This window comes from Littorina saxatilis, linkage group LG5 (assembly GCF_037325665.1).
Source record: "Littorina saxatilis isolate snail1 linkage group LG5, US_GU_Lsax_2.0, whole genome shotgun sequence".
In the NCBI taxonomy this organism is placed as follows: Eukaryota; Metazoa; Mollusca; class Gastropoda; order Littorinimorpha; family Littorinidae; genus Littorina; species Littorina saxatilis.
Window position 1 is genome coordinate 55,294,888 of NC_090249.1, and position 15,505 is coordinate 55,310,392.

The following is a 15,505-nucleotide window of genomic DNA, read 5'->3' on the forward strand; positions in this document are numbered from 1 at the left end:
AGGACGTTAACTCCCCCTTTAGTTTCTAGATAGCCTGCTGGCGTTTCAAGGGAGAGTTTTGCATATAACACAGAGTAGACTGAGCTTGAAAGAGAGAGGATGGGCGAGAGACTGTGTGTGTGTGTGTGTGTGTGTGTGTGTGTGTGTGTGTGTGTGTGTGTGTGTGTGTGTGTGTTGTTTACTTACACAAAAGTAATACTACCATGATGCAGCTCTACAGTTTAATTTACAGTTATTACTTTCCTTCTTTCTTTTGATAGAAAACAATAGGTCCTAAGTTGGAGCTGCGTTAATTTGATCGTATAGGTCATTAGTGGGAAGGACATGCTAGATGCAAGAAAATAAGTGTTGACAAAACAAGGTCCGTTCTGGTTGTGGATTTTCATTCGGTGAGTCTTAATTTGAATGATTCTTCTCACTGCTTTATGCAGGATCCGGTGGTGTACAATGTTATCGGGGCGAGTCCGAACGACACCACCCAACTGTTTTACCTGGATCCTTCTACTGGTGTCATCATCTTGCGCAAGTCTCTTGAGGGTACCGAAAGGCGTTCCTACAACGTAAGTTTTCTGTTAAATTAGTATTCACAACTGACACCAGCAAGAGCAGAGTATAACATTGAGTTCATTGATTATTAGTAGTGAGGTCAAACATGCTTGCTGGGTATTTTCTCTTTACTCTTGAAGAGTAAAGCGATGAAATAAAGGAGACAGAAATTCCAGTGTTTTTATTAATGTGCGTGCATCTTTGGTAAGTGTGACATTCAGTATGAATCCTAGGGGATATTCTAAATTGAATATCGCACTTAATGTATTGCATATGATGATTTCAAATGTGTTTTATATAATTGACTTGGCAGTATCTGCTTGTGAAATATATGTGTGCGTCAGCTTGGGACAAAAACACTTATATTGTGTTTTTTGTGTGAATAGGCACTTGAAAAGCTGTGATTTCAAGGAATCAGTTCGGATAAAAACGAGGCGTAAAACACGGATACAAATTGACAATTAGGGTGCGCGGTAACAGCAATACACATTTTATAAGATGTTCGATCTCACTCTCTTGTCAACTAAATCGGTTTAGATGAAAGCTTGTGGTTGCGATTTTGGACGGAGAAAATAATCATTGCTTCTCCGGTTTTCGTCAGTTGAATCTGTAACGTGTTTTATCGCATACATACTTCTTTAGTCGTGCACAAGAACTCGAGATTTTGGTATGTGCAGCTGACAGTGGAAGCTGGGGATGACCATCCCTTTTACAAAAAGAAGGACATCACCAATGTGTACATCACCGTGGAGCTTGACCAGACACCTTACTTTCAACCTACCTCTGATGTTGCTCTTCTCGAGAGTCAATCTGTGGACTCCGTTGTCGGGCAGTTGACAGCCGGAGATGATGACCTTCAGGTATGTAGGTCCCAGAGTAGGTGTGTGCCTGTGTTTCTGTGTCTGTGCGCGCGTGGGTATATGTGAGTATGGGTGTATGTATGTGTCTGTACCTTGGTGAGAAAGAGAAGGAAGATTTTGGATGTTGTACTGAGTGTGTGTGCGCGCGCGCCGTGTGTGTGTGTGTGTGTGTGTGTGTGTGTGTGTGTGTGTGTGTGTGTGTGTGTGTGTGTGTGTGTGTGTGTGTGTGTGTGTGTGTGTGTGTGTTTAAATAAGCTTCGAAATTCAGAGGGTGCATCTCAGATCTGGTATTTAATGGTTATTAATTTTTTGAAAGTTTAGTCAAACCTGCATTATTAGATTGAATTTTTTAGAGACGAAATAGGGAGAGTTGACTTACATGTTGATTTTTGTTGTCTTTTTTTAAATTTTATTTACCATGATTTACGCATTTCTAATTTGAGGATAGTGAAGTCAGAAGAACTTTTGTTTTATGCAGTTGAAAATAAAAGGATCATATTTTAATTAAATACGTAAACTATGAACGTTCTGGAATTGCATGGATTCTAATTACTTAAAAGTATTGTTCAAATTTGTTTTCATATTCTTTTCAAATCGACGCGTCTTTTCAGGGTGTCATCACGTACGAACTTGTTGGAGACTATCCGGGTGAATCCCTGTTCAGTGTCAACTCCACCACTGGTGAGATTCGTCTTGCACGTGACCTGAAGGCAGACCCTGACCAGCTGGCCACCTACACGGTAATGGGTCCATCTCCACGTTCGCTCCACACTCTTCCTTCCACTGCACACGATTACAGTTTTGTCCTCTTTGATAGACGGGCGCAGTGGCGTGGTGGTAAGACGTCGGCCTCCTAATTGGGAGGTCGTGAGTACGAATCCCGGTCGCTGCCGCCTGGTGGGTTAAGAGTGGAGATTTTTCCGATCTTTCAGGTCAACTTATGTGCAGACCTGCTAGTGACTTAACCCCCTTCGTGTGTACACGCAAGCCCAAGACCAAGTGCGCACGAAAAAGATTCTGTAATCCATGTCGGAGTTCGATGGGTTATGGAAACACGAAAATACCCAGCTTGCCTACTCAACGAAAGCGGAGTGAAGCTGACTATGCTCTAGCTCTCAGAGTATAGTGTGGGGAACCCAAATGGGCAAACAAGCTCACACCTAACCAGAGAAATCTGGAACGCTCAAGAAGAAAGAAGTACTCTTTGGTATCAGGGTATTGCCATGACTATGAAAGCAATGTGTTGTGAGTGGAGCTTTCGTGTCATCATTGATCAATTGATCCTGGTTATGTTATCGTTAACAGAGGCTGCGTAGAAATATGACTGGATCTGCACAATAATTAGATAATGTAATCGACTGAGAGCGTCTTTAGTTTTACTCAGGGAAAACGTGAGCGCATGGAAGGTAGTGTGCGCCCCTAAAGTGTAAACACTTTTGTTTTACTCATTTAAAACAGACAAATTGAAATGTTGTACAGTCGTTTGTATTCTGTACGCTTCATCTTTTGGAGCGATTTAAACGGAAACCATCATCAAGTGTTTTACGTATCTCGGTTAATTGGGCAGTGTCAATGACATCTGCCTATACTCCGTGTTTATCAGCGTAATAGTTTTTTGTGGCAATCCATATGGCAAAACGTCTTGTGAACATTTTAGGTTTACATGTTTTTTTAATACAGTTAGTACCTATTCATAACTGTCGCATTTCTTGTCAAATTTCAGCTGAGACTATTAGCCTATGACTCAGCTCGCCCAAAGAGGACAGTATCTACTACAGTGGTGGTCAGAATTTCCCGCAACCCCAACGTACCTGTCTTCCAGCCACGTGCCAACTATAATTTCACCATCTCTGAGACGGCTACCCTGGGCAATTCTGTCGGAAACATTTCAGCCACCGACAACGACAATGTAAGACAGGGATTGTTGATGTATATTCTATTTGTTGACCCTTATGCTGGTGCTATATGCATTATGTCGTTGACACAACAGATTGAACATCACATCACAACGACACAACATAACAGTGCATATGAATTTATTTGAACACGTACATTTCAAAGTACATATTGCGGATTTTCTGCTAGTCTGGTCTTCTCGTCGTCAGTCAGTTTGTTGTCAATCTTTTTTCCGCGCGTGTGTACGCATTGAGTGGACAGGTTGGATTAGCACTGATGGAAATTGGTAGCTTAAACTTCTCTGTGCTTTCACACGACACAGGACAAGGTCACCTACAGGATTCAGCTGCCCAATGGTGAAGGAGCCTCCACCTTCTTCCTGCTGGACAGTGAAAGAGGAGAGATCAGTGTTCGCAAGCCTCTCACTGAGACACCCTTGGAAAACGGACGACAGAAGAATGTCTACAGGGTAAACTAGCCTTGGTCTTATTTGTCAGTTTAAATAGTTTTGCACTGTCTCTCCGCCTCGTGCGCCCCTCCCCCCCCCCTCCCTCATGTATCTATATCTCTCATTTCTTTCATTTTCAATATTCCTCTTACTCTAAATCTGTCGCTAGCACGCCACCCCCTTCTTCACTTTATTATTTATCTTTCTCCCTTCTCTACGTTGTTCTCTGTCCTCCTCCATCTCTCTCTCTCTCGCTCTCTCTCTCTCTCTCAAAATCTGTTTCTCTCTCTCTCTCTCTCTCTCTCTCTCTCTCTCTCTCTCTCTCTCTCTCTCTCTGTTCTTTTATTTTCCCTCCCTACCTTTCTACCGGTACCCCCTCTCTCTTTCTTTCTTTCTCTACCTCTCCCCCCCCCCTTCCCCTCCCCCCCCCCCCCCTTGCTCTCTCTCATTCAGTTTCACGTTGTTTCTGTTCACGCTGTCTTTTGAAGCAAAAGATTTGATTTCCCTTTCATTTGTTTTTCAGTTTACTGTCCAGGCATTTGATGGGAGAGGCAACGCTTCTTCTGCCAGCGTTCAGATAACCATTGACCGAGTTGCTATCGACAGACAACCCGTGTTCACGAGTGCCACGTACAACATCACGATCTATCAGAACGTCTCGTCAAACATAGGCTCACTTGACTGCACTGACCCAGATCTGACATCGCCAGAGGTATGCATGCGTGTTGGTTTAAACAAGACGTTATCCCCGAGAACGCTAGTACAAGGGCTCAGCAGACTTTAATTGTGTGTCTGTGTGTCTGTGTTTCTTTCTCCACTTAACAGCTTATTGCTGGTAAACTACTGGGCGCAGTTCGTTCAAAAGTTGATACACTAACTTGATAATAGGTCCGATTGATCGTATTAAAACTTCATAATGTTACCTGGGACCTAAATGCGAAATAAACCACAAAAACGACTTGGCCGTAGGAGGAGTTCACACCGGCGGGGCAACACGCAGCCATTGACCTGATAGAACAGCCGAACGCGTCACACAAAAATACGTCATGACAAAGTTACACGCAAAGCGAAAGAGACTTTGACGTCATTTACTTTTGTTCGGAATTTTCCGTCTGTTCCTAGCTTGTCAGTGAAGACCTGACGTGAGTAAGCTTACTCAAAACGTCTTTGTTCTCTATTCACATTGCAGCTGTGAAATAATCAGTCTTGTGTCTCGGTCGTGTAGGTACAGAGTTTGCTTCTGCAATCATTGTGTTCGTGTTGATGACGGCTTCATAAGACAAAATAATAAGCGAATCTATCGCGAGGAAGACGTTTATGTACAAATCACCGAACCCAACCCATTTTTTGTGTGCATTTTTCTGAAGAATAAACTGCATGTGGTTAATTTCATCCGTTTAATGCTTGTCGAAACATATCTGATCACAGATGAGGTCGCAGTTTGTAGGTTGAATCTATGAATCGGCCAGAGATAGATCTGCATTTCTGGTCAGAAACCAACATTCACACCACAGACATTCCAAACATTTATATTTATTGAGCGAGCCAGTCTGAAGAGTACTCGGGTCCAGCGCGAGCGTTTTTTTTATTCAATTTGTATCATGACATAAACAATATTATGGCATGTATCATTTATAATGCATGCATTACATAAACAATAAGTATATGGCATATATCATTATCATTCATGCATGACATAAACAATACATGGGATTTATCATTTATCATTCATAACATAAACAGTATATGGCATTTAGGATTTCTAACTCAAGCATAGTGCTTATTTTAAAGGCTGCCATATTCGTAGCGTTCATTAATTAATTCATATTGTTTACATGTGCCAATAATGTTATAAAACTGTACCTAAGGGGATATAATAACGATTGGCCGTAGCTTTCGAACACAGAAAAAATTATTTCAGTATTGCAAAGTGGTGTTGATAGTGTCGAATGTAAACAGAACAGTCTCAAAGGCCATCTTTGGTTTACGAAACGTCACGAAGTGACGTCAACTGTCTAAAAATAGCCCAAGTTTTGATTTGATTGATGTATGGCGCGAAATTTTTCCAGATAAAAAAATGTACACTTGGAGAAGATTTAATTCTTTTCAGCAGAGTCGCCTAGATTACATTTTGATTTCTGATGCCTTGCTGTCAGTGTCTGATGTGAATGATGCAAAGATTATTCCTGGTTATCGCTCTGACCACTCTATTGTTATTTAAGACAGAGGACTCTGGCAAGAAAAATAGGCAGTATTGGAAATTTAATAACTCCCTTTTGAGAGACAGAACTTATGTGGATGTTATTAAACAGCTTATTTTTGATGTAAAGAAACAGTATGTGGTGCCAGTATACAATTTTGATAATATCAATGAAGTGTCTAATGATGGTATTGACTTTGTTATTAATGATCAGTTGTTTTTTGAAACTTTGTTGTTGGAAATTCGTGGAAAAACCATCTCATACTCCTGCTACAAGAAAAAAGAAGAAAAGAGAGAAGAAGAAAAGTTAGTGAATGAAATAACAGAAATTGAATCAAAATTAAGGCTTGACCAAGATCTTGTGTTGTTACTGGAAGATAAGCGTTCTAGGTTAATGGAATTACGTGAGAAAAAGTTGCAGGGTATGATGGTGCGTTCTCAAATCCAGTGGATTCACCAGGGTGAGAAGCCACGTAGATATTTTTGTAATCTGGAAAATAGAAACTTTGTGTCAAAACGCATGTGTCTTTTGGAAAAAGATGATGGTGCCGTTGTTTTTGATGATAAAGAAATTGTTAAGGAAACTAAACTTTTCTATGAAAAGCTTTATAGTAAGCATGATGTAACAGATGTTAATATTGATACTTGTGTTCATAATGCCACTAAACTAAATGATGAAGAAAAAGATATGTTGGAAGGTAGCATTAGTTACAGTGAAGCCCATACAGCACTGCGTGCTATGAATAATAATAAGAGTCCTGGCAGCGATGGTTTCACCATCGAGTTCTTTAAATTTTTCTTTGGTGACATTGGAGCCTTTTTAGTTCGCTCTTTAAATTTTGGATTTGAAACTGGAAACTTGTCAGTGACGCAACGTCAAGGAATTATTACTTGTTTGCCAAAAGAAGGAAAGCCAAAGCAGTTTATTAAAAATTGGAGACCAATCACATTGCTAAATACAGTTTATAAAATAGCTTCAGCATGTATTGCTAACAGGATTAAAGGCGTACTGCCCAAACTAATTCACACAGACCAAAGAGGATTTATGAGGGGGAGATACATAGGGGAAATATCCGGTTGTTATATGATATCCTTTAGTATACACAATATGAACAGATTCCGGGTCAAATCCTTCTAGTCGACTTTGAGAAAGCTTTCGACAGTATTTCTTGGAAATTTATAGATAGGGTTTTAGACTTTGTAAATTTGGGCCCCGACATAAATAAATGGGTACGAGCTTTTTACTCTGATATTGTGGCATGCGTCTCTGTAAATGGCTCTTATTCAGCCTGGTTCAGTATTTGCAGAGGAGTAAGACAAGGCGATCCTTTGTCACCTTATTTATATTTACTGTGCGCTGAGGTTTTATCAAACATGTTGCGTGAAAATGAGAAAGTAAAAGGTATACATGTGCGTGATTGTGAAATGTTAATGACTCAGTTTGCGGACGACACAGCTTTGTGTTTGGATGGAAGTGAAGAATCATTTACAGAAGCTGTGAGAATTTTGAATGTTTTTGCTAGTATGTCCGGATTAAAAATAAACTTAGAAAAAACACAGGTCATATGGATTGGGAGTAGGAGGAACAGCCAGATACGGTACTTGCGTGACATGAATTTTTGCTGGGACCCAGGGACATTTAGATATTTGGGGGTAGTTTTCTCTGTGGATACAGGAAATATTGTCCATCTAAATTATACAGGAAAGATTGCAGAGATAAGAAAAGTATTGAACATGTGGAGTAAGCGACAGCTTACCCCTTTTGGTAAAATTACTGTTTTAAAAACACTAGCAATGTCTAAGTTAACGTACTTATTTATGAATATCCCAGATCCATGCGATATATTTTTGAAAGAACTTGATGGTATGTTTTTTCAGTTTTTATGGAATGGTAAGCAAGGTAAAGTTAACAAGAAATGTGCTTGTCAGTCTTACCAAAAGGGTGGGTTAAAAATGTTAAATGTTTGTACTTTCTTGTCAGCTATGAAAATTAGCTGGCTTAAGAGAGTTTTCTATGCCGAATCTCCTTTAACCAGGTTTACGCTCTGTCTTTATCCTGAGCTGGATAAACAGCAGCAGCTAGGGGGTGAGTTTGCCAACACTTTAATGCAATCAATCCACAATCCTTTTTGGCATGATGTATTGAAACATTTCAAGAAATTAAGCATAAAATGTATACCAACTGAAGTAAGTGAGTTTAATGCAGAATGTATCTTTTATAATAGAAATATTGTAATTGGAAAACACACTGTATACTTTAAAGATTGGACAGAAAGGGGTATTTTCCAAGTCTGTCATTTGCTGAATGAAAATGGCAGTCTATTGAATTTTGTAGATTTTCAGATAAAATGTCCTACGTTGAAGGTTAATTTTTTGAAATTTGCAGGAATGGTCAAATCTATTAAGGCATATCAGAAAAAGATAAATGTAATACAGGAGGCAAACTATGAATTGTTAAAGCAAAAACCATGGAAAATAATATTTGAAGGAAACCATAGTGTCCAATCGTGTTTGGCCGCGGCAGACTCAGCCCCAGCTGGTGTGGTAAAATGGAATGGTATTTTTGATAACCTCAGCTGGAACAAGATCTTTTACTTATGTCATAAGACAACAGTTGATTGTCAGCTAAAATGGTTCCAGCTGAGGTTAATTTATAGGGCTTTGCCCACAAACCGCTACTTATTTCTGAGAAAAATTGTTGAATCTTCTAATTGTTCGTTTTGTAACAATGAGGAAGAAACAATTAATCATTTGATGTGGCATTGCCAGCATATTAACAGGTTTTGGCAGGAACTACAGGAACTGTTAAATAATAGTTGTTATCATGTTACTAATTTCCGGTTTTCGGAAGCGTTGGTATTGTTTGGAGTTCAGAAAAATATGTTCACTGATAAAGCCTTAGATTTCATTATTTTATTGGCCAAATTTTATATTTACAAATGTAAATGGAACTCTGAAAGACCGATGCTTCCGATATTCTTGAAATTTTTGAAAAGTAGATATTTATTGGAAAAGTACAAGGGGGGATTAGCAGAAGATAAGTTTGACCGCCTCTGGCAACCATATTCTAACCTGGTTTCATGAAAATTGTCCAGTACTAGGCTCTACTCCTCCTCCCTAATTCGTTAACAGTATCTTGATATATATTCTGTTGTAAACTTGAATCTTGTAGTAATCAATATTATTTAAGGGTCTAGTAGTTGTTGTAGTCAAACAGTCCTATACAGTGCCTCTTTAACTTTCTCCCTCTCTCTCTCTACTTCTCTCTCTTTTCTAGATCATTCTTTTTTATGCATGTTGTATGTATGTATGTGGCGATGTGAAGTGTGATGTAATGTATAATGTGTTGTAAATAAAAATTTGAAAAAAAGGAAAAAAAATATTAAAGAAAAACAAAATAGCCCAAGTCCTGGAGAACTGTTGCTAAACAATGCAATAAAGAATTAATTATTTTTCGTAATTGGTAAGGACTTCAAACCTAAAACTTTGCAGGAAGCTTAATTTATACATCCCCGCAACGATGGGAAAAGCCCTGGAAGTACTTAAACTAATTAAATAGGACTATGTCAGCCTTTAAGCAATCCCATGCATGCGTGTTCTGCGTGTATCTGCAGGCCTATGTGTGTGAATGTGCTTGTGTGAGTGTTTCAGTCAACGTGTTTGAGCCTTTATGTATTAAACCCATTTTCAATTGTATCCTTTGTAGAACGCTGATCGTATTCGCTACCGCCTCCTTGGATATCAGCCAGCTGACCGGTACTTTGCAGTGAACAACCAGACTGGACAGGTGTCATTAAAAGACGATGTGACTGGAGACCCCACCCAAACACAGACATATACGGTCAGTTGTTCTCCTCCTTTTTGTGTGCATCTTAAGTATATTTTTCTCTGTGTTTATTAGTGGTTTGATAATGTGGGTGTGTGTGTGTGGTCATTGTGGCAGAATTTTTCTCCTTGTTTTGAAACTTTTCATTCATCATATAAATGAACTGTTCATCCAATTCTTAATGTGTGTTAATTTGTAATATATTTGGAGTTACGTAAAAAAATTACCCTGTAACTTTTTTTTATATTTGCAAACTGTTAATTCATGATATAAATGAAATGTTCATCCAGTTCGTATTGGGTGTTAAATTGTAATATATGTTTGGAGTTATGTAAAAACAAATAATGACCCTGTAACTTTTTTTATTTCTGAGATAAGGTAATTTTTTTGCTTGGATTTACAAAATTCTTCAAATGTGATAATGGTTTTTTTGTGTGTTGTTTTTTTTTCTTATCTTTTTGTGTGTGTTTTTTTCTCATAAATGTGATAATGTTGATCTGAAGAGAGAAACCACATATTTCTTGTCACGGGTATTGAGGTTTGGTTGATCTACTGTCATTCAGCTGGTGGTGGAGTGCTACGATCGGCAGAACCCGGACCTCACTGCCCAGGAAGTGGTGGTGATTAGTGTCAACCGCAACCCAAACTGCCCCGTGTTCAACAGCGCGGCTTACTCCATAACCATCAACGAGAACTTTCCTGTCAACGCCTTTGTTCTCATCGTCAGTGCCTCCGATGCTGATGGGGTGAGCGTTATCGTTGACATTGTTTTTTTTGCTGAGTACTTACACTATCAGGCTCACCCTGAAGATACGTGGCAGGGCGACACAGTTACTATGTAAGATATGAGGCTTTGGGATCGTAAACTCTTCCCAAATATCTGGCGCTCCAAGTCTTCTTCAATCTTCTTCTTTTTCCCTTATGCTTATTTCTGTTCTCTCGTGCCCCGTGTCTTTTTGTTTCTTGTATTTTTTGTTCTCCCCCACCTTCTGTACGCTCCCATGGGGTCGCCTTCACGCGGCGGGAGCGTTTAAACAGAGCTACCCCACCCCTTTACTTCTCTTCTTTTGTCTTATTTCTGCCTTACCAGTCCTTTCACCTATATTTCCTTCCAAGAAAACTCTCCCTACTATTCCCTGCAGTTTTCCAATTCTTTTCTTGTTGTCTTATTTCTACCTGACTGGATCCATCACCTTTATTTCACTTACCAAAAGTCTTCTTTTCCACATCCTTATTTCTCTGCACCCCGCATGTCGTAAGAGGCGACTAACGGATTCTGTTTCTCCTTTTACCCTTGTTAAGTGGTTCTTGTATAGAATATAGTCAATGTTTGTAAAGATTTTAGTCAAGCAGTATGTATTGTTAAGTCCTTTGTACTGGAAACTTGCATTCTCCCAGTAAGGTCATATATTGTACTACGTTGCAAGCCCCTGGAGCAATTTTTTGATTAGTGCTTTTGTGAACAAGAAACACTTAACAAGTGGCTCTATCCCATCTCCCCCCTTTCCCCTATCCCATCTCCCCCCTTTCCCTCGTCGCGATATAACCTTCGTGGTTGAAAACGACGTTAAACACCAAATAAAGAAAGAAAGAAAGAAACACCTTCTGTACTACCACCCCCTTCCTTTTCTGATTGTTTGCGTATCGGTTTTTGGCTCACGTAAGTGTAGCCTATGCGATCGTAACTTTGTCTGTCTGTGCGTGTGTGTGTGCGTGTGTGTGTGCGTGTGTATGTCTGTGGTGGAAACTTTAACATTTGACTAAACACCGAAATACTCATTTCACCTGGTTATTTTTCAAGCACCATCTTCACAATATTGAAGCAATGATCAACATTGTGTCGGCATGTGTGTAGTTAAAGCGTGTATCCAAAGAAAACGGGTGGTGGGGGGTTTTGAAGGGGTACAAGCAGTTGACTGGTTTCTGTGGTGTGTGGTGTGTGGTATGTAGACCAGGTCAGGTGTCAAGACCAGGTCAGGGGTCGCGCGAAGGATTGTGGTATAGATTCACTTCTCCAGTTCTCACTTCTGCATTCGCCGATTCGGGGAAGACGATTTCATGTTGTTCGGTTTCTAAGCTCCAGAAAAGTAAATAAAGAAGCTACCAAAGGGAGATTTCCTACAATTTGATCTGCACAGCGTTTTTCCAATGTCCACGCGAGGAAGAGCTGTCCAGACCTGTTTACCCCTAAAACATTGCATGTGTATTTTCTGGGAGCAAAATGAGGCAAATGTGTAGTTTTGTAATTGAATGTGTAGAATTTCTCGTCGACCTATCACAACAACAAGAACAATGATTGCTACTTTTTACCACATGTATTGATTGACTGACGGAAAAATGGGAATTGCAGACAGTGCAATGAGCATGATGTTTTCCTTTCCGCGAAGACAAGGCATGGGTAGTCCTGATGATATTTTGGCAGAAAGACTTGGTTCGGCGCATTGCTCGTCTTTTTCTTTTTGGTCGGTGGCCTTTCGGAGTCATTTTCTTCACAGTTTTCATCTTCACTTTCTTGTGCTCTGCGTTCAGTCATTGTGTCGAAACGCCCGCATGGTTTGGCAGTAACGCTTTCAGTTGTGCCCGGCATTTGCTTGGAGAAGCCTATTCGGCATTAACAAGCTACAACGCAACGCCCGTGGGCGCTTTACGCGCTGCACGCAGCAAACGACTGCTGGCCGAAAACATGGATTGGAAAATGGATCGGTCAAGGGAGATGAAGAAAATTACGGATTGTGATATGCGTAGCCGAAACAATACCGTTTGCGTGCAGGGACGGGGCGGTGTGAGAGCACAACGGGACAAGGAACAGGTGTAAAGACGAAAAAAAAAAGATTTTTTATTTTTTTTTTTAAATACCGTTTGCGTAGAAAACGACAGACTTGCGTAGTTGCGTAGTATATTATTCAAATTCGTAGTTTACTACGCTCAATGTGTAGTGTAAACAGGTCTGGCTGTCGAAAGCGCAGTGTCGATCTGGCAGCCGTATCCCGGTAAGTACAGAGACAGATCTAGTGTCTCCCACTCTGATAACGTGTCACCTACTGTTATTCCGTTTTGTTTTAATTTCTTTTTATTTCAGCAGACATGGATGTCAAACACAGTGCTAGGCAGTCACCTCTAGTGAAATGAGTTGATCTAAAGTGCCTGTAATGTTTGGATGTTTTTAATTGTTCGTGGTTCGATTTATGTGAATTTCAAGACTTGCAGTAGAGTGTCAAGTTAAGTTTACTCTGCCCGAAAAAAACTGTCCATCATTTACTTGAACATGCAGATACAAGGAAACGAAATGAATCTGTTCTCATAGTCAAAATGATCACGATTTTTTCCTCAGATTCAAAACATGCACTGTCATGGTTTTGTCTGTACAATTTAGTAAGTCTTACCTTGCAACAACTTCCTTGAACTTGAAAGACAGTTTTTGAATCTGGCGCATTCTGGGAGTATTTGTCATGAGTTTTAAAGGCATTATTTGTTTTACCCTTGGATGTGGTTCATGGTCATGCCAAGGGGAGGGGGAGTGTTGCCGGGCACTCACGTTCTCTCTCTCTCTCTCTCTCTCTCTCTCTCTCTCTCTCGCTCTCTCTCTCTCTCTCTCTCTCTCTCTCGCTCTCTCACTCTCTCTCTTTCTCTCTCTCTCTCTCGACTACTTCCGGCGTGTCAAAGGAGCAACACTCGTTTTTTGGAGCTCCTGATTTATCAGCGTTTCTGACACCAAAATGCCAGTCGTAGGACTTCCTACTGCTGCAGAAGACATCTTGTCCATCCTACTGTGTAAACATACGGTGACATCGTGGAAAGTGGCCGGAACAGAAGAAGGAACAGAATTCGTAGTACTCCGCTTGAAGTGTGACCGGGACGACCGTGGTTTCGCCATGACACCTGCACCGACTGGTGCATGGAGACGCAAACCACCAGCCCCAAAAAGAAGAGACCAGCAAAGAAGAGACCAAAGAAGAGACCAGCAAAGAAGAGACCAAAGAAGAGCAGAAAAGAACAGTGCCAAGGTAGGAATGAAGAGAGATAATGTTCAGTTCACAGTTGACAGTGACGCACGCCGTCAGACCGAGACAAATGATAACCAGTGTCATGTCAATAAGCCTGAGGTAGGTCAAGCCAGCAAAAGCACGCATGTTCATTGTTACTTGTCACCGTGAAGCACGTGCCAGTGACCGTGGCTTGTCCACCCAACCACATTCCAATGTGCCAATGCTTGCCCCTCTGGATGCAGAGTGAGATTCATGCATGAATGACGACACACCTGACCCAGATAGCACGCTGTGTATCAACAAACAAGCAAGCATGTCTTGTGTAAATGAAAACATGGAAACAGAAAACCAGTCTTTTCAAGATGCCGTGAAAGAAGCTCCGTTGTTCGAGAATAAGAAAACGCAGCTGAAATCTACATTCAAGAACATATTAAGGTTGAAGAAAATGGTGCGTCAGTCCAAAGGTGGCAAGAAAACGCTGCTGGCTGAAAGTGACGATTGTTTGCTGGTCACGTGTGTATGATTGTCAAATGTGAGCGAGTTTTCGCGAGGAACAGGGTTGAGCTACGGTAGGGTCACTGCGCATGTCTGGTTTTTTTCTTCGCGGAAACGCTGTTGGGTTGTGTCCAGTCGCGTCCCTTGCAACAAGATGGCGACAAGCGCGTTACGGATTTACTGTTGTGGAGAGTTGATGGACGACGATGATGAACAAGCAGTACTGTTTTATTGTTGATGTGAATGTAATGCCAAAACATCGAACTATCGATTCGAACGTCAATGAAGAAGTGAGCGTGAAAATCGAGCGCAAAACAGCCGGGTAAAAGTTCAGGGCGCTAAAGTACATTTGAGCCGAAATCGCACCCAAACTCCTGTTGACCTCATTTCTTCCCAAAATAAACATCACTGCTAAAATAAAATGCATTAAAACCAAGACAGTATCCAACCCAGTATCCTTAATTTTTGAAAGGCTAAGTGATTTACAACAAATGTCTTCTCACAATCCGTAACTTTGTCAAAAAATATTTGCAGAAGTTTCTCACCTCGCCTTGGCAGCCATCTTGGAACTGGAGAGACCCTACGCAGGAAGCAAGGTTGAAAGTTGGTTAACCGGTGACGTCACTCCAGTCGTACCGGACCGAGTTTTTGCGACCTCCGGTTCGACTCGAGTCACCTTAGTTGACGCTAAAACTCGCTCTGTGTGTTACCAGAATTACCTATGACGTGATACCAGATGCAGCAGAAACAGCTTCGGAGGACATGCGACGGGACATGGTCTCCCTACGGAGAGGGCAGCAGGTGAACTGGGTCCGCTTTAAAGAAGAAACTGAGCAACTAACCACGGATCTACATGACTATGTGCGTATCATACGAACATTCCTCGAGACTGGAGAAAGACTGTGAATGTGGCTGCCTTAGCGTCGATTGAATAGCAGCGTCGTTATCCGGCAACGCGATCGAACACATTGACATTGGTCACAGACGAAAGACACTTTCGACTTGGATGTGACCAAGTGGAAAATAACTGAAGGGGTTGGTTTCCACCCTTTGTTGTACTGTACTTTTGTCGCGCGTGAATTCTGTAACTTACCCATTGCAAGGGGCCGACGGCCTATATTATAAGCAATTAAACTTTCGTATTCGTAGTCTCTCTCTCTCTCTCTCTCTCTCTCTCTCTCTCTCTCTCTCTCTCTCTCTCTCTCTCTTTCTCTCTCTCTCTCTCTCTCTCTCTCTCTCTCTCTCTCT

The 15,505-nt window shown here is 40.9% G+C and overlaps 1 protein-coding gene across 1 annotated transcript; it reads left to right on the forward strand.

Annotated features, from left to right (window-relative positions):
• The first annotated feature begins 425 nt into the window (after positions 1–425).
• LOC138967807 (cadherin EGF LAG seven-pass G-type receptor 3-like) lies at positions 426–15,163 on the forward strand. The gene is made up of 10 exons (XM_070340465.1): positions 426–560; positions 1,224–1,406; positions 2,018–2,146; positions 3,130–3,315; positions 3,625–3,771; positions 4,274–4,462; positions 9,657–9,791; positions 10,340–10,522; positions 13,692–13,780; positions 14,971–15,163. Exons 1-10 carry the CDS (start codon positions 426–428, stop codon positions 15,161–15,163), a joined length of 1,569 nt encoding a protein of 522 aa, XP_070196566.1.
• The last annotated feature ends 342 nt before the right edge of the window (positions 15,164–15,505 follow it).

Bases quoted from the DNA above. Each gene is read 5' to 3' on its own strand.
- LOC138967807 (XM_070340465.1), top strand. From the start codon at position 426: ATGCAGGATCCGGTGGTGTACAATGTTATCGGGGCGAGTCCGAACGAC. The intron at 9,792-10,339 runs GTCAGTTGTTCT...ACTGTCATTCAG, and splicing joins CCCAAACACAGACATATACG to CTGGTGGTGGAGTGCTACGA. The intron at 13,781-14,970 runs GTAGGAATGAAG...GTGTGTTACCAG, and splicing joins CAGAAAAGAACAGTGCCAAG to AATTACCTATGACGTGATAC.